This window comes from Dendrobates tinctorius, unplaced genomic scaffold (assembly GCF_039654945.1).
Source record: "Dendrobates tinctorius isolate UK_male_01 unplaced genomic scaffold, ASM3965494v1 ptg000367l, whole genome shotgun sequence".
Lineage (NCBI taxonomy): Eukaryota > Metazoa > Chordata > Amphibia > Anura > Dendrobatidae > Dendrobates > Dendrobates tinctorius.
In genome coordinates this window covers 3,070,459-3,096,734 of record NW_027362033.1, presented here as the reverse complement: position 1 = coordinate 3,096,734, position 26,276 = coordinate 3,070,459, and the positions used below count along the sequence as shown (strand labels likewise).

Sequence of the window (26,276 nt, the reverse complement as noted above, 5' to 3'; positions counted from 1 at the left end):
TGTCACTGCACTCTGTGGATTTGATAGGCTGGCACCATGTGATGTCACTGCATTCTGTGGATTTGATAGGCTGGCTCCATGTGATGTCACTACTCTCTGCGGATTTGATAGGCTGGCACCATGTAGTGTCACTACTCTGTGGATTTGAGAGGCTGGCACCATAAGATGTCACTACTCTCTGTGGATTTGATAGGCTGGCTCCATGTGATGTCACTGCCCTCTGTGGATTTGATAGGCTGGCTTCATGTGATGTCACTGCTCTATGTGGATTTGATAGGCTGGCTCCATGTGACGTCACTACTCTCTGTGGATTTGATAGGCTGGCACCATGTGATGTCACTACTCTCTGTGGATTTGATAGGCTGGCTCCATGTGATGTCACTACTCTCTGTGGATTTGATAGGCTGGCTCCATGTGATGTCACTACTCTCTGTGGATCTGATAGGCTGGCTCCATGTGATGTCACTGCTCTATGTGGATTTGATAGGCTGGCTCCATGTGATGTCACTACTCTATGTGGATTTGATAGGCTGGCTCCATGTGATGTCACTACTCTCTGTGGATCTGATAGGCTGGCTCCATGTGATGTCACTGCTCTATGTGGATTTGATAGGCTGGCACAATGTGATGTCACTACTCTCTGTGGATTTGATAGGCTGGCTCCATGTGATGTCACTGCACTTCGTGGATTTGATAGGCTGGCTCCATGTGATGTCACTACTCTCTGTGGATTTGATAGGCTGGCTCCATGTGATGTCACTGCACTCCGTGGATTTGATAGGCTGGCACAATGTGATGTCACTACTCTCTGTGGATTTGATAGGCTGGCTCCATGTGATGTCACTGCACTCCGTGGATTTGATAGGCTGGCTCCATGTGATGTCACTGCACTCCGTGGATTTGATAGGCTGGCTCCATGTGATGTCACTGCACTCTGTGGATTTGATAGGCTGGCACCATGTGATGTCACTACTCTCTGTGGATTTGATAGGCTGGCACCATGTGATGTCACTATCTGTGGATTTGATAGGCTGGCTCCATGTGATGTCACTACTCTGTGGATTTGATAGGCTGGCTCCATATAGTGTCACTACTCTCTGTGGATTTTTTAGGTCGGCTCCCTGTGATGTCACTACTTTTTAATTATTGGTTTCTTTTTCAACATCTCAGCCTGAATCTGAACCTCCTTTCCCAATGGGGACGTCCTCACTAAAGTCTGCTCCATCAGTCATCACCTGCTCCATGGTTTTTATCTGTCATTCTCTATGAGCGGTATCATACCTGTCAATGATAACTGGGTCGGACGGCGTCTCGTTACGATTTCCACAGCTTTTCTTGTCGCAGCATCGGCTATATATATAAAAAAAAAGGAAAATCACAATTTAAAAAATTAGAACTTTTACAATGTATGAATTAAACATGATCCAGATGATACAACATCAGTAGTAATCCAAAGGGGAATAATAGTCCTGATTGTAGTCCTAACAGTGCTGATAATAGTCCTGATTCCAGTGATAATAATAATCAGTCCTGAGAATACTCCTGATGTTATAAGTCCTGAGAGAGAGGATCAGCCCAGTCTCAACTTGCCGACGATTCCCCTGCCAGTGGTGAGTAATGCACAAAATCTAATGACTGTGACCATGAAGGAGCATGACCTGTGGGAGGTAAATGACATCAGAGAGGAAGCCCAGGGACTCCGGGACACTGGGTCTACCATCACCCTGGTCAGCCCTAATACTGTCCCTCCAGTACATTATTTACCAGGCCGCCAAGTGACCATCCCCATAGCTGGGGGTCAGCACTCTGGGGTTGGATGCAATGGATATAAGTTCGGTTCTCATCGGGTACGTGTGGTGTTTCCCAGGTCCAACCGTGGATCAGGAGGATATGGAGGACCCCGCTGGAGAAACAGACCCTTGTCCCAGCTAACTAAATACAGCGTCCTTGTCTCAGGGCTTCCGTCATCGGGGAGCTGGCAGGATCTGAAAGATCATATGAGACAAGCTGGAGATGTCTACTATGCCGATGTACACCAGGGTGGAATGGGGACTGTGGAATTTATTCACAAGGACGACATGGAATACGCCACGAGGAAACTGGATGATACAAAGTCTCATTCTCATGAAGGTGAAACCTCTTACATCTGTGTCCATGCTGAAAAAGTGGGGGAGGAATGCGAGGAGCCGGCCATGGACAAAAGACTATTGGACCAATGGACATAGAGTGGAGTCCAAGGCTCTACAGGATGCAGACTATTTCCAGCACGGAGGACCGATTATTATGGTTGAGATTTTCTGGCTCGTCAGTTCATGCTCGGGAATCAATGTTTCCATTCAGTGACAGTAATCAGAGCAGGATGAGCAGGCTGGATCTTATGTATAGTTAAGGTCAGACAGGAGATTGCTAAAGGTAAATGTAAAGCAATCATCCTACCAATCCATTGTTCTACCAGCCCTGGGCCCATTGTGTGGATGGGGATCGTAGACCCAACAGGGCCGACACCACGGGAGGTCTCACATGGAGTCTCAGGTGATGGGGTCGGCCTGAGTAAAACACCTCCTTGAATGCATAGTTAGTTATGGGGGGAGTTTGTGAACACTTCTACACATTCAAGGGGCTGATACCAGGGAGGGAGATCAATAAGCCACGTTTAGTGAGGGAGTTGGTGCAGTGACACCGAGGGACGAGGATCTGTGCATGAGGTTCTGGTGCCCATGTATGGATGGCCTACGCAGATTGGAGATCAGTTACCGGTTGGACTGGATACACGTGCTATGGTTGTGATATCTATCCTCTGGATGTGAGGAACTATCTTAAGGACTGTGGTTGCTGGTTGGAGGGATATACACGTTCTATGGTCGTGATATACGTCGTCTGGAGGAACATAGGCAATGACTACAGAATATATCGGTGGGAGTTACCAAAAGCTGTGGGGCAACCAAAAGTTTTGAGTCAGTGGGTATCGCCTGGTATGGGGGAAGTGGAATTATAGATCCTGGGTTGGGAACTTGTGGACTAAGGACATTGTATTTTGGTCATCTACCTGTAGTTGCTGTATGACCGTGGATTTAACCCCTTCATGACCCAGCCAATTCTGACCTTAATGACCCGGCCATTTTTTGCAATTCTGACCAATGTCCCTTTATGAGGTAATAACTCAGGAACGCTTCAACGCATACTAGCGATTCTGAGATTGTTTTTTCGTGACCTATTGTGCTTCATGTTAGTGGTAAATTTAGGGCGATAATTTTTGCATTTATCTGTGAAAAAATACGGAAATTTGGCGAGAATTTTGAAAATTTTGCAATTTTCACATTTTGAATTTTTATTCTGTTAAACCAGAGAGTTATGTGACACAAAATAGTTAATAAATAACATTTCCCACATGTCTACTTTACATCAGCACAATTTTGGAAACAACATTTTTTTTTTTGTTAGGACGTTATAAGGGTTAAAAGTTGACCAGCGATTTCTCATTTTTACAACAAAATTTACAAAACCATTTTTTTAGGGACCACCTCACATTGGAAATCACTTTGAGGGGTCTATATATATAACATACCCAAAAGTGACACCATTCTAAAAACTGCACCCCTCAAGGTGCTCAACACCACATTCAAGAAGATTATTAACCCTTCAGGTGCTTCACAGAAACTGAAGCAATGTGAAAGGAAAAAATGGACATTTTAATTTTTCCAACAAAAATTTTCTTTTAGCCTCAGTTTTTTCATTTTCACATGGGCAACAGGATAAAATGCATCCTAAAATTTGTTGGGCAATTTCTCCTGAGTACACCGATACCTCATATGTGGTCGTAATCCACTGTTTGGGCGCACGGCAGGGTCCGGAAGGGAAGGAGCACCATTTGAATTTTTGAATGGAAAATATGCTGGAATATTTAGCGGTTGACATGTCGCGTTTGGAGAGCCCCTGTGCACCTAAACATTGGAGCTCCTCCACAAGTGACCCCATTTTGGAAACTAGACCCTCCAAGGAACTTATCTAGATGCATAGTGATCACTTTGAACCCCCAGATGCTTCACAAATTGATCTGTAAATAAAACAAGTACTTTTCTTTCACAAAAATTTTATTTAGCCTCAGTTTTTTCATTTTCACATGGGCAACAGGATAAAATGGATCCTAAAATTTGTTGGGCAATTTCTCCTGAGTACACCGATACCTCATATGTGGTCATAAACCACTGTTTGGGCGCACGGCAGGGCCCGGAAGGGAAGGAGCACCATTTGAATTTTTGAATGGAAAATTAGCTCCAATAGTTAGCGGACACCATGTCGCGTTTGGAGAGCCCGTGTGTGCCTAAACATTGGAGCTCCCCCACAAGTGACCCCATTTTGGAAACTAGACCCACGAAGGAACTTATCTAGATGTGTGGTGAGCACTTTGAACCCCCAGGTGCTTCACAGAAGTTTATAACGCAGAGCAGTGAAAATAAAAATTTTTTTTTTTTTTTTTTGCTCAAAAATGATTTTTTAACCACCATTTTTTATTTTCACAAGGGTAACAGGAGAAATTGAACCCCAAAAGTTGTTGATCAATTTGTCCTGAGTACGCTGATACCCCATAAGTGGGGGTAAACCACTGTTTGGGCACACGTCGGGGCACGAAATGGAGGGAGCACCGGTTGACTTTTTGAATGCACAATTGGCTGGAAAAATGGTGGCGCGATGTTGCGTTTGGAGAGCCCCTAATGTGTCTAAATAGAGGAAACCCCTCAATTCTATCTCCAACCCTAACCCCAACACATTCCTAACCCTAATCCCAACCCTAATCATAACCCTAACCACAACCCTAACCCCAACACACCCCTAACCCTAATCCCAACTCTAACCCTAACCACAAGCCTAACCGTAATCCCAATCCTAATTACAACCCTAACCCTAATTCCAACCCTAATGGAAAAAAAAAAAAATTCTTTATTTTATTATTTGTCCTTACCTATCGGGGTGATAAGGGGAGCGGTGATTTACTTTTTTTTATTTTGATCACTGTGAAAAGTTTATCATAGTGATCAAAATAAATGAATGAATCTGCAGGTTTGCAGATTCGATTTGGCGCACTGCGCATGCGCCCGCCATCTTCCAAGATGGCGGCGCCCATGATGCTGGACGGCGGGACGGCTAGCGGGAGTTCGGAGGCAACATGGAGGGTGAGAGGGGGTGATCGGAGGGCGGGGGGGGCAGATTATGACAGTGGCTGCCGATCGGTGCCGTCAGACGCTGGCGGCAGCCGATCGGTGCCGTCAGTCGGTGTGGGGGGGTCGGGTCTCGGTCTCCAGCCATGTCCGATGCTATTTCAGCATCGGCCATGGCTGGATTGTAATATTTCACCAAATTTCATTGGTGAAATATTACAATCGCTCTGATGCACTTTTAGCAGCCAGTCAGAGCGATTGTAGGCCCGTGGGGCTAAGCCACGCCCCCTGGGGTTAACTATGAAGGGTCCTTTGTTTGCGGGTCGGGTGACCTTTCAGTGACCCGGGTGACCTTTCAGTGATCCCGGTCAACCGACCCGCAGGGGGGCAATCAATTCATGACGCCACATAGGCGTCTTGGGTCGTATTGGCAAGACTTTTCATGACGCCTACATGGCGTCAAAGGTCGGGATGGGGTTAAGGAATAAAGCTAGCATCATTAACCTGCCTAGGTGAATATTACAACAACCTTGGATATTAACATTAGTCCTGATAACAGTCCTGATAACAATCCTGAAAACAGTACTGATATTAGTCCTGATAACAGTCCTGGCTCCTCCACTTTCTCTCTTCTGACATCCCCACCATCATCATGGGGGACTTCAACATCCCCATTGACACCCACCAGCCAGAAGCCTCCAAACTCCTGTCACTTACCTCATCCTTTGGACTTACTCAGTGGTCCTCCACAGCCACCCACAGATGGACATACATTAGACCTCATCTTCACCCGCCTCTGTTCTCTATCTAATCTCACAACCTCTCCCTTCCCCCTATCTGACCACCATCTACTCACCTTCTAATCCTTGTCCTCCTCACCTGCCCCCCATGTCCAGCGACTAGCACATCCTCGCAGAAACCTTGCACACATAGACATCCACAGACTCTCAGACTCTCTTCTACCTCTCCTCCATATCTTCACTCCACAACATGGACAGTGCCACCGCTTTCTACAATGCCACCCTCACATCAGCTAAAGACTCAGTCGCTCCTCTCGTGCATGGCAAAGTGTGACAAACCAATAGGCAACCCTGGCACAACAACCTCACCAAAAAACTTCGACAAGCATCCAGGGTCGCGGAGCGGCGTTGGAAGAAAACACGCCTGCCAGACGACTTCACTGCTTTCAAACAAGCTACACTTGCCTTTAAATCAGCCCTCACCTCTGCTAAACAGACCTATTTTACAAACCTTGTATCTTCACTATCCCACAACCCTAAACAACTGTTCAGCACATTTAACAAGTTCTCCAAAAAATATGACATAGTTGTCATGGGAGATTTCAACTATCCAGACATTTGTTGGGAATCTCTCTCAGGCAAAACTAACAGGTCAAGGAAATTCTTATCCTCTCTTGCTGACAACTTTATCTTCCAAAAGGTAGGGGAGAAAACAAGGGGAACTGCTACCTTGGATCTAATCCTTATAAACAGGGAGGAAATGGTTGAGGAGGTAAAAGTGGCTGGGACCCTAGGAGGTAGCGACCATGCTATTTTAGAATTTTGGATAACTAGAGGCGGAAGACCTGTGAAGACTCAGACGTCAAGGTTAGATTTCAGAAAGGCAGATTTTAAGGGATTCAGAAAGAGAATTGGAGGGATCCAATGGCTGGATATCCTTAAAGACAAAAATGTCCAGGAAGGATGGGAAATCTTGAAAAATGAAATTCTCAAAGCACAGTTGTTAACAATTCCGAAAAGAGGGAAGAATAGGAAGCATTTAAGGAAACCAGGATGGATGAACACAGAACTTAAGCACATGCTAAAAAGGAAGAAAAAAATGTTTATAAAATGGAAAGAGGGAGGCATATCTAAAGAAGAATATAATGCTGTCTGCAGAACCTGCATGGCACAAATCAGATTAGCTAAAGCTGAAAATGAATTGAGGCTTGCAAGAGATGTCAAAAGCAATAATAAAGGATTTTGGGGATATGTCAAAAGTAAAAGAAAAGTCAAAGATGCTATAGGATTTTTACAGGATGAAAATGATGAAATGGTAAGACAGGATGTTGAGAAGGCTGAACTTTTAAATTCCTATTTTGCATCTGTTTTCTCTCAGAAAGGAAATGTAACATCAACTGTTATTCACTGTCCTATTAAGGGAATAGAAGAATCCAGGATATCTATAAACAGAAAGATAGTGAGGAAACACTTAGCTAACCTAAATGAATTCAAGTCTCCAGGTCCAGATGAATTACACCCCAGAGTACTGAAGGAGATAGCAGAAGAAATTTTTGAACCCCTCTCCATAATCTTTGAAAATTCTTGGAGAACAGGAGAAGTGCCAGAAGACTGGAGAAGAGCAAATGTTGTTCCTATCTTCAAAAAGGGGAAGAAGGTGGACCCAGGCAACTATAGGCCGGTGAGTCTGACTTCTATACCAGGAAAGATCTTTGAACAAATTATTAAACAACATGTATGTCAATACCTGGATAAGAATGAAGTGATTAAACAGAGTCAGCATGGGTTTGTAACTAATAAGTCATGTCAGACTAATTTAATTTCCTTCTATGATGGTATTACTGATTGGGTGGTTCAAGGAAATGCTGTAGATATAGTATATCTTGACTTCAGCAAAGCATTTGACAAAGTCTCTCATACAATCCTTATTGAAAAAATGACTAAGTATGGAATGGACAAGGCAACTGTTAGGTGGATTCATAACTGGCTTAGTGATCGGACCCAAAGAGTGGTCATAAATGGCTGCACATCCAGTTGGAAGAATGTCTCAAGTGGGGTACCACAGGGCTCTGTCCTGGGCCCTGTATTGTTCAACATCTTTATCAATGATTTAGATGAAGGAATTGAGGGTAAACTGATTAAATTTGCTGATGACACAAAGCTAGGAGGGATAGCTAATACTAGAGAAGAGAGAGAGAGGATTCATAAAGATTTAAATAAACTGGAGAAGTGGGCAGCAACTAACAGAATGGTTTTTAACAGGGAGAAATGCAAAGTACTACATCTGGGCAATAAAAATGAAAAAAGCATATATAGAATGGGAGGAATAGGGCTAAGTGACAGCACATGTGAAAAAGACTTGGGTATACTAATAGATCACAGACTGAATATGAGTCAACAGTGTGATGCAGCAGCAAAAAAGGCAAATGCAATTCTAGGATGTATTAACAGAAGCATACAGTCTAGATCACGTGAAGTAATTATTTCCCTCTACTCCTCTTTGGTCAGACCTCATCTGGAATATTGTGTCCAATTTTGGGCACCACATTTTAAAAAAGACATCAACAAACTGGAGCAAGTTCAGAAAAGAGCGACCAGAATGGTGACCGGTCTGCAAACCCTGTCTTATGAGGAAAGGTTGCAGGATTTGGGAATGTTTAGTTTGCAAAAGAGAAGACTGAGAGGAGACTTAATAGCTGTCTACAAATATCTAAAGGGCTGTCACATTGTAGAAGGATCAACTTTATTCTCATTTGCACAAGGAAAGACTAGAAGCAATGGGATGAAGCTGAATGGGAGGAGACACAGATTAGATATTAGAAAAAACTTTTTGACAGTTAGAGTGATCAATGAGTGGAACAGGCTGCCACGAGAAGTGGTGAGTTCTCCTTCAATGGAAGTCTTCAAACAGAGGCTGGACAGACATCTAACTGGGATGATTTAGCGAATCCTGCTTTGAGCAGGGGGTTGGACCAGATGGCCCAGGAGGTCCCTTCCAACTCTACCATTCTATGATTCTATGATTCTATGAACTCTCTCCTCCTCCCACCACTGCCATCTCCAACTCCCCTCATCTCTGCTGAGGACTTTGCCACCTACTCCAAAAACAAGATCGACCAAACCTTTACAGTTCCACCACCCCAACCGCTCCACATGCCAGACCTTTGCCCTTCCCTAATAACCTCCCTCTCCAACATCACTGAAGGAGCGCTTACTCATCTCCTTTCCAAATCACGCCTCACCACCTGTGCACTTGACCCCATCCCTTCCCACCTGCTCCCCAACCTCGCTAACATGATCATTCCAGCCCTAACCCATCTCTTCAACCTATCCCTAACTTCTGGTACCTTCCCCTCTGCCTTCAAACATGCCACCATGACACCCATCCTCAAAAAAATCAAACCTTGACCCAACTGCTATGCCCAGCTATCGCCCCATATCTCTGCTCCCGTTTGCTTCCAAACTCCTTGAACAGCATGTCCATGCTCAACTTTCCTCCCACCTCTCATCTAACTCCCTCCTTGACAAACTCCAATCTGACTTCCGCCGCCACCATTCCACTGAAACTGCCCTGACGGAAATTACTAATGACTTACTCACAGCCAAAGCTAACAGACAGTTCTCCATCCTCCTCCTTCTTGACCTGTCCTCTGCCTTTGACACAGTTGACCACTGCCTACTGCTACAGATTCTTTCTTACCTTGGCATAAAAGACCTCGCCCTGTCCTGGATTTCCTCATACCTTTCTGACCGCACATTCAAAGTCTCCAACTCCCACACTACTTCCTCATTCCTCATCCTGCTCTCTCTCTGTTGGAGTCCCCCAAGGCTCTGTCCTGGGGCCCCTACTTTTTTCATCTATACTCTTGGCCTAGGACAACTCATAATGTCCCATGGCTTCCAGTACCATCTGTATGCAGATGACACTCAGATCTACCTCTCTGGCCCTGATGTCACCTCTCTGCTGTCCAGAATCCCGGAGTGTCTATCAACCATATCCTCCCTTTTCACCTCTCGCTTCCTAAAACTCAACGTAGACAAAACTGAACTCATTATCTTTCCTCCATCTCATGTATCTTCCCTACCCGATCTACCTATTATGGTAAACGGCATCACGCTCTCTCCCGCACGTGAAATCCGCTGCCTCGGAGTAACTCTCGACTCTGCCCTGTCCTTCAAACCGCACGTCCAATCTCTTTGCCACCTCCTGTCGCCTCCAACTCAAAAATATTTCCAGAATCCGTCCCTTCCTCAGCCCTCAATCTACTAAAACTCTTGTACATGCCCTCATCATCTCCCGCTGTGACTACTGCAACACTCTCCTCTGTGGCCTCCCTGCTAACTCTCTTGCACCACTCCAGTCTGTCCTCAATTCTGCTGCCCGACTAATCCACCTCTCTCCTCGCTACTCCCCTGTCTCTCCCCTCTGCAAATCCCTCCATTGGCTCCCAATTCCCCAACGAATCCAGTTCAAACTACTAACACTGACCTACAAAGCCATCCACAACCTGTCCCCTCCCTATATCTCTGAACTAATCTCCCAATATCTTCCCTCACATAATCTTCGATCCTCCCAAGACCTCCTACTCTCCTCCACACTTATTCATTCCTCACACAACCGTCTCCAAGATTTCTCCCGAATATCCCCCATCCTCTGGAATGCCATGCCTCAACACGTCCGATTATCCACCACCCTCGGATCCTTCAAACGGAACCTGAAAACCCACCTCTTCAGGAAAGCCTACAGCCTGCAATAACCATTCTGCCGCCTCACCACTGCCCGAGCTGCCGCCTCATCACCACCGCCCGAGCTGCCGCCTCATCACCACCGCCCGAGCTGCCGCCTCATCACCACCAGAGCTGCTGCACCCCGACCTTCTGTCTCTTCCCCGCTATCCCGTAGAATGTAAGTCCGCAAGGACAGGGTCCTCTCCCCCTGTACCAGTCTGTCATTGTAAATATGTTTACTGTTAATGATATCTATAACTTTGTATTCCCCCTTCTCATGTACAGCACCATGGAACTAATGGCGCTATATAAATAAATAAATAAATAATAAATAAAAATATATTAATAACAGAACTGATATTAATCCTGATAATCCTGATATCCGTGCTGTCTGCGGTGGAGTCTCCGCACAGTTCCACAATAGGACACAATTACACCTTTCATGTGCTGTGACTTTTCTCAGTCCTCTGGGGGAGGCGTTGTGTACATGGGTGGTCCCTTGGGAGCGGCTGTCATTAGGGCGGGTGGCAGCCGCCCTACAAGGTCTGGCTGCTCACACAAGACTCATTACCTGACAGTCTGCGCCTCCCCTGACGCTCTGCCTCTGGGATAAACTAGTGGAGATGGTGACGACCGTAACCAGACAGGAGGCTCCGGCAGCCCCCCAGGACCGGGAGGCAGTGGCAGATCATTCTGTGTCCTCATAGGGACCGTGCTCATGGCTGTGCACTCACAATGGAGATGGGGGCGCTAGAGGGTAATAAAGGTCAAGTTCAGTAAGGAATGCCTGCTGAAAGGGATGCGCAAAACCATAATTAAAGTAACCTCCAGGCTGAGATGCCATCCTGCAAGGGGAATACTGCGTCCTGAGGAAAGGGTCAGTGCGACTTCTAGGAGAACGCCACCCATCACAGGCCACACTGACATCTGCAGCCTCACTTTATACTCTAGTCACATCCAGAGCTGCAAGCGACTGCTGTCCTGTAATCAGAGAGCAGTGGTGGGGGGTCATCACGGTATGAGATATTCATCATACATGCACCATCCACGCGTACTGTCGGTGCATGCACCCTCCACGCAGACCATCAGTACATGCACACTCCACGCAGACTGTCAGTACATGCACGCTCCACACACACTGTCAGTACATCCACCCTCCACACACACCGTCAGTACATGCACCCTCCACACACACTGTCAGTACATGCACCCTCCACGTGTACCATCAATACATGCACATTCGACGCATACCGTCAGTACATGCACGCTCCACGCGGACCGTCAGTACATGCACGCTCCACGCGTAACTTTAGTACATGCACCCTCCACACACACCTGTTATGAATGGGTCACCGAGGAGGATAGCAGGCCCAGGCTAAGCCATAGAGGTTGGTATCTAAGCGGATGCAGACCCCTGATCCTATCCACAACAACTAGCAGTAGCCGTGGAGCATGCCTACGATGATCCTAGACGCCTCGGCATAGCCGGAGTACTAAATAAGCCTAAAGCAAGAAAGGGGAAATCTAAACTGCCCCAGAGCAGACCCCAAAGGAATAGATAGCCCCCAAACATATATTGTCGGGGAGACAAGATGAAAACACAAACGCAGGCAGAAAAATAGGCTGAGCAAACGATGGGGCCCAAACTGACTAGACAGGATAGGAAAGGAAAGACACTGTCTGCAATCACGCAAAAAACCCTGCAAAAAGTCCAACACGTCTGATGCACACTGAAGTCGCACGACTTCGCCCACTATATCAGCACTCTGGTATATTCTGAAAGCAAAGCAAAAAGAGACCAATATAACAGGGGACAAAACAAACTGGCACAAGCAGTAACATATGGGCAGAGAATCAGCACAGCCCCAGCCAGAGCTGGCTGACCCGCACAAAGCAGAGATAGACAAAACCAGATCAAATGCAAACAGAACAGCAAATGAACCACTTAGCTGAACATGCAGGGAAAGAGCAGGAGACATCAGACCTCAGGAGGCACAGGAAGAAAATCACGAGCAGGGATAGAGGGAGTCAGCTGTCTTATATCCCAATCAGAAACCCCAGATCTCCAATCGTCATCCTCATTATCAGGTGGCAAGCCTCTGTTAATCAGATCAGCTCCATTACCTCCAGTAACCACCAGAGGGAGCCCAGAAAGAGAACTCGCAACCCCTCTGTCAATCTGACCAGCTCCACTACCTTCAGTAATAGCCAGAGGGAGGCCAGAAAGTGAATTCACAACACATAACTGTGAGTACATGAACGCTCCACGCGGACCATCAGTGCGTGCACCCTCCACACACCGTCAGTACATGAGTGGCCAAAATACCTGTCGAGAGGCGCAGAAGTCTCATTGACAGGTACAGGAATCGTCTGATTGCAGTGATTGCCCCAAAAGTTTGTGCAACAAAATATTAATTTAAGGAACCGTCATTTCTGTCCAGGCCGATTTCATGAGGTTTATTTTTTTTTTTTAAATTCTGTGGCAGCCTGGCTGAAACGCAATGTCTGACCTTCATCTGTTCATTTTCAGAGATCTTTGATTTACAGTATTATTACTTTTGTCAGATTCGAGTTACTTCTGTCACCATTGTGGGTTTTTCTGTCATTACATGAGGGGAATCAACAATTTTGACCACGTGAGAACATACCATCAGTACATGCACACTACCGTCAATACATGCACCCTCCGCACATACATACCGTCAGTGCCAAAGAAACTCGTCAGGAGATTGTTTCAAACATCTTGGAGACCTGACCCCAGATCATCTTTTTATGAGGCTTGTGCAGATCCTTCTGTCTCTTCATGGGATCCCAGACAGACGGGATGATAGGAGATTAAGGTTCTGTGGAGTCGGATCATCACCCCCAGGAATCCTCGTTCTTGATGACATTGGCTAGATGTTGGGGGTTATCTGGCTGCAGAACATAACTGTAGACGATCAGACGGCTCCTGATGGTATTACATGATGAGAACATTTCTGCCGGGATTTTTGGGATTATAGGAAGAGACAGAAGGATCTGCAGAAGCCTCATACACAGGAGATCTGGGGAAAGTTCTCCAAGATGTTTGGCACAACCTCCTGCTGAGATCCTCCTTAACCTGCGTACAAGTGACACAAAGAGGCAATGGAGGTGATGGGCGGTCACCAGATATTGATGATGGCGGTGATGAGCAATCACTGGATACTGATGGAGGCAACAGGCGGTCACCAGACACTGATGATGGAGGCTGTGACGACACCGCATTTAATCTTAATTATCCAGACGTCTATTTTCAGTTGGTCAAGAAGCATAGACTGTTGTCATATGAGTCTTATATGTTGATTCTTGATATCTTTGAATGGCTGCTCTTTGACCCTTATATCGGCTCCTACAGTTTATTGTCTGCTATCTTTGCAAGACAGGGATGCAGGGTCATTGAACAATAGATGTTAGATAATATGTTGATTGACCATTTTGTGGGAATCTGTGGCTTGTTGACTTGCAAAACAAAAGAGGAAAAACTTTGCAAATTGATTAAATAAACAATGAGAGTTAAACTCATCCCACCTCCCCCTGACCTGTGGATGATGACCTGAGCCACAGAAGTGGCTGAAAGAACAAGACTCTTTACAACACCTCAGCCTGGAACACTCTACAGGACAGCAGCCAGGACATCATGGCACCATCATGAGGGACACAGATTTGACATCGTACAGGATAACAGCTTAGAGGACCACAGCCGCAGCTGAAAGAATACAGATCTGCTCCATTGACCATCACTGAACCCATGGAAACATTTATGAAAGCCAGGATTTTGACCCACTGGTCACCAGAGGCCCATGGATATGTTTGGGGAAGCCAAGATTGGGACCAACCGATCACCTGGTGCCACGGAGGCATTCAGAGAAGCCAGGTTGTGACTCTCCGGTTACCTAGTGACATACCTCAATGGAACACCAGCTTCCTAATCTTGTCATTACCTCCTCTCTATTGGTGTCACAGGTGGGGATAGTCGGCCCTGGAAGCTTCAGAGTCGCAGCTGCTATAATCTCAGCAAGTCAGTGGAAAGCTGAGACTCTGAAATTTTCCACCATCTTGGTCATTTGCTGTGACTGTTCTATGTGTTATTTGCCTGTTTTGTGGTTTAATAAAGTATTGCCACACTGTGTTACCCTCACCCTGTGTGGTACGAGTAGTATTACGCCCATGGTTCCAAGTAGAGGTTGAATGTATAAAAAGAGAGTGTGGCTGATCTTTTCATATTTATTTTTTAACGACCTGAAGAAGACTCCAGGGTGTAGGAGTCGAAACGCGTTGTCCTGTAATTTTTTATTACCCCCAAAAAGCAGACACTTATATATAACATCTATGAGAATCTCTATACGGGAGCGCCGGCTACATACTGGGATTTTCCTTGCTATCTATTACGCCCATAGTAAATGAATAGCAGGCGTTCAGTGGGAAAAGCCCTGGTCCATGCAGACTCAAGTCAGTGGACTAGAGTATCCACTGTCCCCCCCCCCCCCCCCCGTGTCTCCACAATTGGTGTCAGCGGAGGGATAAAACTCAGCAGAGCAGGAGCTTTAGGGGACTGGTGTTCGTGGACACTCTCCAAGGGCTCCACAATCGGGAGGCCATATAGACAGACCAAGCAGACCATAGGTGAGGCTTGTATGGCAAGTTTTGGATGCCACTATGTCCAATCCCACCACTTCTGCCTTGGGAAAAGGACCAGAGTGGATGTGTAGCCACAACAAAAAACGGCAACTACAGGAGCTGGGCCAACTTCAATGCATTGAATGCCAGGCCACAGACACTCGATCGGATTTAATCCAGGAACCACGGGATGCGGATGACGCCATGTGTGGATGCAATGGATACGAGTCGGTTCTCGTCAATTATGTGACTGAGGAGTTACCCAGGTCAAGCCGAGGACCAGGAGAAGGATCTAGAGGTCACTAGATACTGATGATGGTGGGGACGGTCGGTCACCAGGTACTGAGGATGGAGGCGATGGGCATTGATTAGATATTGATGAAGGAAGTGACTGGCAGTCAACAGATACTGATGATGGAGGCGACGAGTGGACACTAGATATTGATGATGGAGGTGACGCGCGGTCACCAGATACTGATGATGGAGGTGATGAGCGGTCATCAGATAATAAGGATGGAGGGGATGGGCGTGTGGTACTCGCAGGTACGCAGGATGCAGTGTCGAGTCACGAGACAACTACGGTGCTTTTTAAGAATACGTTTATGGGACTTGAGGGGACTTTCCTAAGTCACGGCCTGATCACTGAAACAGGGGTAACACGGGTCGCCCACGCAGGGGCTCTAAACAAGCAAACACAGTAACGCAGCACACGACTACTCCCGGCAACGGCCGGTCACTATAGGGCCGCGGTTTGGCCGACTATGGGTCCTTAAGTCTAGAGTCTACTTAGCCGTCCAGATGTCCCTCGCCGTTCGGGATGGTGATCTTTCGGCGAAATAGTTGCTGGGCCCAGTTGCTGAGGTGTTGTCGCAGTCTTCACGCTCTCCGGCACGCTGAGGATACAGGAGCCCCACAGGCCCCGGCGGAGTCCTGGGACGGATGGGCCGCAGCGCCTGGACCTGGGCAGGCGGCAGCGATGTATAGTGGCGAGTGACAGGCAACCTGCGCAGCTACCGGCATGCGACCAGGAGTCCGCGATCAAGAGAGGCCCGGCTCCTGCTGCGGACTGGAGTGGGACAGACGCGGCCGCCGACGGCGCGGTGCTGGCCGCAGCCACTGGTGAAAGCCGGGCGGCCGCGGGTGGCAGGGAACAGGCTGCGGTCACGAGCTCAGGGGAGGCAGCCGCGGGTGGGCCGCAGCCGCGGGCACAGAGGAGGCGGCAGCGGGCTGTGCTGGGGCCGCAGTGGCCGCGGTCTGGAGAGGGGCAACAAGTCTCGGACGGCTCACTGGATACCGTCCCTCTGGAGTCCTCAGTCAGCGTCCTCCCTGGCGCTGGCAGTCGCTCCCACGCTCTCCTGCTGTGTCTCTCCCGGTCTGCTGACTCATCGTCTGGGGAATTCCCCGCCTCCTTTATACCGGTCCCTCCCCCAGCCCACCTGTCAGTCACAACGGTCCGTCCTCGATTCCTGTCCCCCGGGAACAGTTTCCCCCGGAACCCAGAAGACTGCTCCTCTGGTTCCGGCCCGGACACTCGACGGGGGCTGTTCCTCCCACATGCGGTCACCAGATACTGATGATGGAAGTGACGGTCAGTCAATAGACCATGATGGTGGAGGTGATGGGCTGTCAACAGATACTGATGATGGAGGCAATGGGCAGTCACCAAATACTGATTATGGAGGCGACGAGCAATCACCAGATACTATGAACCCTTCTATGTATGAAGCTTCTCTCCCAGAGCATTTTCTACACCTTCCAAAGACTGTTGGACAATGGTGTACATGCTCCCTTCATATCTACACCTTACATATGTAAGGGTTAATCTCAGTTTACTGTATTGTTGGAGATTTGTAATGTAATACATGATCTGGCCAGTGGAGGGCAGCGGCAAGAGGCCTGAGTTGGAGTGCGGGGGTTTTGTCAACAGTGAAGAGTAGAAGAGTCTGGATAGGGCCGTGAGGCTCTGGATCTGTTGTTGGCGACTCTGGGACACTTTGTTCGGCTTCACTTGAGCCAACTCATTGAGGATAACGAAGTACACAGTAACTTGGGCTAGGCCACCTGAGGCCTTATCTCTAACAACTAGGGAAGCCCTATGTTGGAGAGATCGGCATTCCCTAAGAGCTTCAAGACACCGTTTCTATCTCTAAGGACTTAGGGAAGCCCTCCATTGGAGATCGGCATTCCCTAAGAGCTTCAAGATGGTGTTTCTGATTATTCGGTACTTCAGTCTCAGGACATACCATCTTACATCTGAATATATATGCGCATATTTAAATAGCATTATAGGAGTCCAATTAGTTAGGAGAAAAGGCCCCTTCTGTAAGAGACACTTTGAAAACTGCTCTGATTTATTGATTTTTGCATAGAAGGTGTTAATTGCTTTGTATTTTGCTTGCATGTAACCATTAATTCTGTTTAAGTCTACCTGTGTATACTCTTAGTCGGTGTTATTGAGAGTAACTGCTATCATTACACTGCGTTCCAAATTATTATGCAAATTGGATTTAAGTGTCATAAAGATGTAATTTTTTGTTTTTCAAATAAACTCATAGATGGTATTGTGTATCAGGGCTCTTTGGATCACGGAAATCAATCTCAAATGCCTGTGATAATTAGTTTACCAGGTGAGCTCAATTAAAGGAAAACTACTTAAGAATGATGTTCCACATTATTAAGCAGGTCACAGGTTTCAAGGAATTTAGGAAAGAAAACGGATCTCTGCTGCTGAAAAGCATCAAATAGTGCAATGCCTTGGTCAAGAGATGAAAACATTAGATATTTCCCAAAAACTTAAACGTGATCATCGTACTGTTAAGAGATTTGTGGCTGATTCTGAGCACAGACATGTTTGTGCTGATAAAGGCAGAATGAGGAAGGTTTCTGCCAGGCAAGTTCACCGGATTAAGAGAGTGGCTGCTAAAAAGCCATTACAAACCAGCAAACAGATATTTAAAGCTGCTGGTGCCTCTGGAGTCCCTCGAACCTCAAGGTGTAGGATCCTTCAAAGGCTTGCTGTGGTGCATAAATCTACTATTCGGCCACCCCTAAACAGTGTTCACAAGCAGAAATGGTTGCAGTGGGCCCAGACATACATGAAGACTAATTTTCAAACCTTCTTGTTTACTGATGAGTGTCGAGCAACCCTGGATGGTCCAGATGGATGGAGTAGTGGATGGTTGGTGGATGGCCACTATGTCCCAACAAGGCTGTGACGTCAGCAAGGAGGTGGAGGAGTCATGTTTTGGGCCGGAATCATGGGGAAACAGCTGGTAGGGCCCTTTAAGGTTCCTGAAGGTGTGAAAATGACCTCTGCAAAGTATATAGAGTTTCTGACTGACAACTGTCTTCCATGGTATAAAAAGCAGAAACGTGCCTTCAGGAGCAAAATCCTCTTCATGCATGACAATGCCCCATCTCATGCTGCAAAGAAGACCTCTGAGTCATTGACTGCTATGGGCATAAAAGGAGATAAACTCATGGTGTGGCCACCATCTTCTCCGACCTCAACCCTATAGAGAACCTTTGGAGTATCATCAAGCGAAGGATCTATGAGGGTGGGAGGCCGGTCACATCAAGACAGCAGCTCTGGGAGGCTATTCCGACTTCATGCAAAGAAATACAAGCAGAAACTCTCCAAAAACTCACAAGTTCTATGGATGCAAGAATTGTGAAGGTGATGTCAAAGAGGGGTTCCTATGTTAACATGCAACTTGGCCTGTTAAGCTATTTAACTCCAAAATATCCTTTTTGTTCGGTGAATGTGACCTCCTAATGCTGCAAATTCCACAAACGAGCATTTTCAGTTCTTTAAAACAGATCAAATGTTTAGAAATTCTACTGTGCCTAATAATTTGGAACAGTGCAATTTGAGTTTTCATTCATTTTGGAGATTATACTGTTATCATTGGGAGGTTTCTTCAATAAAATTTGATGTATACTCTAACCGGTGATGACTTTTATTAGACTGACTGTCATTTGTACCGACTATTTAGGAAAATCAGAGAAAAATATCATTTGCATAATAATTTGGAACACAGTGTATATATGTTACAGTGGATGGCAGTGCGGTACAGGCCGCAGGGTCCGCGGGAGCACCTGTCCCAGTCGCTCTTCCGCTGATTCTAAACGCTCCGAGTCCGAGCTTGTCAGAAGCGTTCATACTGAGACCACTTGCTAAAGTTGATGGCGATAAGATGCCAATCGAAGAATGGGTTGATCGTATACAAAGTACATACAAACTGTGCAACCTAGCTGAGGAGCTGCACTCTGACGTCAAGCTGCACGCGCTAGATGGAGAAGTCTGGGAAACGGCGACACGGTGTCCTGCGTCAACACAAAAAACTCTAGAAGACATTGTGGCCACGTTAGAGGAGGTCTACGGAGAGAAAGACTCGGCCGCTAGTTTCTAGACGCGCTTCTTTAATCGGTGTCAGCAAGAAGAAGAAAGCATCTCCAAGTACAAATGCTTTACAAAGAATGTTACAGACCTGCCCAAAAATGCAAGGCTGGAGCCTCTATTTTCACCGGTCCTGACAGAACAGTTTGTCCTGGGACTGATGGATTTATTGTTGAGATGCACATTGCGGGATCAGATATGGGCCAATGAGACACTTCAGTTTGCCCAGGTTGCCACTGAAGCTTTGGCTCGTGAAGGTGAGGATGACATGGGCTGCAGCACTGTGCGGATGTATGGCCCCGGAGGACAGGGAGTCCAGGCTGAAAATCAGTAGTCCGACTACTTGGCTGAGATGAGGGCCACAACCCAGGAACTGACTCAGCAAGTAGATCAGCTAAAGAAGGTCTCTTGACCAGTGGCCTCGTCAGATGCGGTGGGAAGAACAGACATCCAACAAAAGTCCCTTTGTATAGGTCACCAGAAGAGACCAGTGACAGGATGGCCCCAGCGCAGCCTGACCCACCCCCAAAGACAAAAATGTCCAAACCAGAGTACACCTGAACAATCTCTACCCCGGGGTCAATATGCTGAAAGTACCGAAAAAGATGTCATGTCTCGAGGAACTGTCCCCAGCTCACACAATGAATGGTACAGTGCGAGCCAGGACATCTAAATGAAGATCACTTCCAGTGGTAGGGCATAAGCTAAGAAATGCCCCATGTAGGCAAGGCCTGATAGGCCTGAAGAATTTGGTGTCCCGAAGTCCAGTGATGGATGTACTGATTGAAGACAAGACCATGCGCGGCCTAGTGGATACAGGAGCCAATGTGTCCACAATGCCACTGGAGTACTTCGAGACTTATTTCGGTCACTTTAACAAAGCCAAGTGAGGAAAACGGATTAAGCTGACAGTCATTATACAAATAAAGATTCCAGTCCACAGGATAGAGTGGATGCACATGAAGATTGGATACCTGGATATGGGTCTAAAAGGGGTCATGCTGGTGGATGGGGATTCATGGTCAGGAACCTCAATTATATTAGAAATTAATTTCTTGCGTGATCTAGACTGGCTGATGTTCCGCTAGGATGGCTGGATAGGCATCAAACATCGGCCTGCACAGAAGGCGTTCTAGAGACTAATCCGGGTACAGTGTTCCTGAAGATGAAGTGGAGGGGATTGCGACCATACCACCAGGGTGTCAAAATATTACCTCGCTTTGTCAAAAGCTGGGCAGCACGGTGGCTCAGTGGATAGCACTGCAGCGCTGGGGTCCTGGGTTCGAATCCCACCAAGGACAACATCTGCAAGGAGTTTGTATGTTCTCCCCGTGTTTGCGTGGGTTGCCTCCCACATTCCAAAGACATACTGATAGGGAATTTAGATTGTGAGCCCCATTGGGGACGGCGATGATAATGTGTGCAAACTGTAAAGCGCTGCCGAATATGTTAGCGCTATATAAAATTATTGATTGTTATTATTATAAGAGCTGATAGTACAGATGGATGTGGGAAGTCGCCGAAGACCCAACGGAATAAAGGTGATTACTTAGCCCCAAAGCCAGAAGGAACAGGACAAGGCTTGATGATCGCACATACTATGGTGATAGTGGTGGATGAACAAGTTGATCAGTGGTGGATTCTCCTTTCGTGCTTCATGTAGATGGAAAGGTGCTGATTTGTACATGTATGATGGAGAGACAGTCACCAAAGTCTAACTGATCCTGATTGCTGAGGAACAGGAACCATGGACCGTGACTGTGTTCGAAGCTCTGAGGACAGAGCCCAATCCAGAGCAAAATGGACGGAAGATCCTTGAAATAATACATCTGGACACCAGTCAATTCTCCGACGAACAAATTCAGCTGATAGAAGACCTGTTATGGGAGTTTCAAGCTGCTTTTTCCAGAAATAAAGATGAATTTGGATGTACAACCCATATTGAACACAAGAATCCAACAGAAGAAACACCTCCGATCTCTGAGAGACCTGTTACAGGAAGTAAAAGCCATGCCATCACAGATACTGAGTAGTGGAGTAATGTCGGAGAGTCAGAGACCATGGGCCGCACCGATAGTGCTCATCTGAAATAGAACGTAAGCTTAAGATTCTGTGTGGACTATCGCAGGTTGAATAGTGACACCGTACAAGACGCTTAGCCTTTGCCTAGGGTGGAAGAGTCTCTGACAGCACTTTGACAGGCCAAGAATTTCTCCACCTTAGATCTGGCAAGTGGCTACTGGCAGGTTCCTGTGGCTGAGAAAGACAAGCCCAGGACAGCTTTCATTTCACCAATGGTCCTGTATGACGAGTTCAATGGAATGAATGCCTTTCGCACTCACCAATGCACCCGGGACATTTTAGCAGTTAATGGAGCGTTGTTTGCGAGAGCTGAATTTTGAATCCATCTTGATCTATCTGGACGAAGACTAAAACCAATGCTGACTAGAGATGGGCGGACACCTGGATGTTTGGATCTGGTGGGTTCAGCCGAAGAGTTACAAAAAGTTTGGGTGCGGGTATCAGAACAGTACCCCGCCCTGAACCTGGACCACATTCACTTGAATGGGGGGCCCGAACATCCAGTGTTTGCCACGCTGTCAGGTGATGACAGCGTGGAAAAAATTGCTTCTGATCGGAAGTAAAATCATCACAGCCAGTCAGACAGTCGCGGTTCACACGCTGTGATCGGAGGTATATAAAGTTTACCTCAGTTCATTGGTGTCAGCTTATGGGACTACAGCTCCCATTAGACGTCTGTTGCCGCTAATAAAAGTGAGAGCAGGAGTAGCTGATGGGAGTGTTCATCACCCGCTCCTGCGCTCTAAATAAATAATTAAAAAAAAACAGCACGAGTTCCCCTGTCTTTTTTATAACCAGCCAGGAAAAACTCATGGCTGGGGCTGCGACCCTCAGCTGTCAGCTTCAGCTAGGCTGGTTATCAAGAATAGATGGGTCCCCATGCTATGTTTTAATTATTTAAATAAATAATTAAAATAAAAGACATGGGGTCCTCCTCATTTTTGACAATCAGCCAAGCTAAAGCAGAGAGCTGGGGGGCTTGTAGTCTCAGGCTGGTAAGGAGCCATCGATACTGCCCCCCCCAGCCTTAAAACAGCAGCCCACAGCAGCCCAGATAAGGCGCATCTATTAGATGCGTCAATTCTGGCACTTTTCCCTCCTCACCCGCTTGACCTGTAGTGTTGGGCAAGTAGGCTTCATATTTGGGCAGTTGATGTCACCTTTGCATTGTAGCATGTGAGATTAAGCCAAAAAACGGACGTGTGTCCTTAAGGGCACTCTAGACAATACACCATATATACACAATGGTTATACATATATAGTTGTCAGATGTGCAAATTCAATAGGGGTAAGACAAAAGGTATAAGAACATTTAGTCAGTTAACAGTTAGATGAAAAGACTGGCTTGTTGTGGAGAGGCTGCCACAAGGGAGGCTTGCGATCCCCTCTGTATGTGACTTGTCCTCAAACGATGTCCTTGTGACCTCCCAGAGAAAAAGCAATAATAAAGGATTTTGGAGATATGTCAAAAGTAAAAGAAAAGTCAAAGATGCTATAGGATTTTTACAGGATGAAAATGATGAAATGGTAAGACAGGATGTTGAGAAGGCCGAACTTTTAAATTCCTATTTTGCATCTGTTTTCTCTCAGAAAGGAAATGTAACATCAACTGTTATTCACTGTCCTATTAAGGGAATAGAAGAATCCAGGATATCTATAAACACAAAGATAGTGAGGAAACACTTAGCTAACCTAAATGAATTCAAGTCTCCAGGTCCAGATGAATTACACCCCAGATTACTGAAGGAGATGGCAGCAGAAATTTTTGAACCCCTCTCCATAATCTTTGAAAATTCTTGGAGAACAGGAGAAGTCCCAGAAGACTGGAGAAGAGCAAATGTTGTTCATATCTTCAATAAGGGGAAGAAGGTGGACCCAGGCAACTATAGGCCAGTGAGTCTGACTTCTATACCAGAAAGATCTTTGAACAAATTATTAAACAACATGTATGTCAGTACCTGGATAAGAATGAAAAAATGACTAAGTATGGAATGGACAAGGCAACTGTTAGGTGGATTCATAACTGGCTTAGTGATCGGACCCAAAGAGTGGTCATAAATGGCTGCACATCCAGTTGGAAGAATGTCTCAAGTGGGGTACCACAGGGCTCTGTCCTGGGCCCTGTATTGTTCAACATCTTTATCAATGATTTAGATGAAGGAATTGAGGGTAAACTGATTAAATCTGCTGATGATACAAAGCTAGGAGGGATAGCTAATACTAGAGAAGAGAGAGAGGATTCAAAAAGATATCAAACTGGAGCAGTGGGCAGCAACTAACAGAATGGTTTTTAAAAGGGAAAAAAGCAAAGTACTACATCTGGGCAATAAAAATGAAAAAAGCATATACAGAATGGGAGGAATAGGGCTAAGTGACAGCACATGTGAAAAAGACTTGGGTATACTAATAGATCACAGACTGAATATGAGTCAACAGTGTGATGCAGCAGCAAAAAAGGCAAATGCAATTCTAGGATGTATTAACAGAAGCATACAGTCTAGATCACGTGAAGTCATTATTGCCCTCTACTCCTCTGTGGTCAGACTTCATCTGGAATATTGTGTCCAGTTTAGGGCGCCACATTTTAAAAAAGACATCAACAAACAGGAGCAAGTTCAGAAAAGAGCGACCAGAATGAGAGGAGACTTAATAGCTGTCTACAAATATCTCAAGGGCTGTCACATTGTAGAAGGATCAACTTTATTCTCATTTGCACAAGGAAAGACTAGAAGCAATGGGATGAAACTGAATGGGAGGAGACACAGATTAGATATTAGAAAAATTTTTTTGACAGTTAGAGTGATCAATGAGTGGAATAGGCTGCCACGAGAAGTGGCGAGTTCTCCTTCAATAGAAGTCTTCAAACAGAGGCTGGACAGACATCTGTCTGGGATGATTTAGTGAATCCTGCTTTGAGCAGGGGGTTGGACCAGATGGCCCAGGAGGTCCCTTCCAACTCTACGATTCTATGATTCTATGAAATGCTGCACATAACACTCTGGATCACTCCTCTTCTGTCCTCTGGGCTGAACCTAAATCCACTGGTGGATTTGAGCCAAATCTCACAAATCCTGTGAAAGATCATAACTCTTTTCTGGGCAGTCCTAGGGCGGCGGTTCTGGCACCATCAGATTAGACCGGGTCCCTGATACTGAGCCTAAACACAATTTTACTACCTAGTTGCTAGTGGCTATTCTATGTCTCTCCCTTCCTGTGCATTTTAGAATGATTTGAGACCCAGACAGGCACTTGCCCTGGTCTGGGGATCTTGGAAATATATACGATGTACAGCTAGGGCGTATAGCATTTCCATAACTCCTTTATGAATTCCTAGCTGGCTGAACAAAGGACTCAGGCCATATGGCTTTGATCCACAGGGGGTCTCCCTGTAGAAGATTAGCTAGCTGGTATGCAAAGGGTTGTGAAACCTTTATTTGAGCCTGCCAGTGAGAAAATCTCACAGAGCAGAGGAGAGTTCACAGCAGTTCACTGGGTTAATTTCACTGCGGTGAATTTGAACTGCGGTGAACTCGTCTCTGCACTATGAGACTTTTTCTCATGGTGCTAGCAGGGATCTTGCAGAGGTCACCAAAGTTCATTTGCCTGGCAGGGAAAGCAGCATCAGTGACAATCAGTAACCTCGATTATGTCACTGCTGCTTACGGATGCTGCATTCGCAGCAGCTCATTCATCAGTGGTTCTCAGCCTGGACGGTCACATCTTAGCACCATTGAAAACTGGTTGTCCTCCAGACATGGATTAAGGCGAGGGACAGAATGGTGGACAGGTGAGGGATATGGTGGCTTTTTTTATTTTTTTTATTACAGGAGATGAGGGCTTCAGTGGAATTAGGCGTTAGGTGAGTATAACTGTGTTTATTATTTTTAACCCCTTTACCCCCAAAGGACTGTTTATTATTTTTAACCCTTTTACCCCCGAAGGTGGTTTGTACGTTGACCAGGCCAATTTTTACAATTCTGACCACTGTCACTTTATGTGGTTATAACTCTAGAACACTTCAATGGATCCCGGTGATTATGAGAATTTTTTTCGTGACATTTTGTACTTCATGATAGTGGTAACATTTCATCGGTATGACTTGTGTTTGTGAAAAAAATGGAAATTTGGCGAAAATTTTCGCAATTTTCCAGCTTTGAATTTTCATGCCCTTAAATCACAGAGATATGTCACACAAAATAGCTAATAAATAACATTTCCCACATGTTTACGTTACATACGTTACATCAGATCAATTTTGGAACAATTTTTTTTGTTAGGAAGTTATAAGGGTTAAAAGTTGACCAGCGATTTCTCATTTTTACAACAAAAAATTTACAAACCCATTTTTTTTAGGGATCACTTCACATTGGAAGTCTCTCTGATGGGTCTATATGATAGAAAATACCTAAAAGTGACACCATTCTAAAAACTGCACCCCTCAAGGTGCTCAAAACCACATTCAAGAAATGTATTAACCCTTTAAGTGCTTCACAGGAATTTTTGGAATGCGGAAGAAAAAATGAACATTTAACT

The 26,276-nt window shown here is 46.0% G+C and overlaps 1 protein-coding gene across 1 annotated transcript in view; it reads right to left on the bottom strand.

The window, feature by feature from the left end:
- Positions 1 to 26,276, bottom strand: part of EBF4 (EBF family member 4) — a 208,346-nt gene that overhangs the window by 102,066 nt on the left and 80,004 nt on the right. Inside the window, exon 6 of the mRNA XM_073562825.1 lies at positions 1,282 to 1,350. Within this exon, the coding sequence (XP_073418926.1) occupies positions 1,282 to 1,350 (69 nt within the window). The remainder of the gene's footprint in view (positions 1 to 1,281; positions 1,351 to 26,276) is intronic.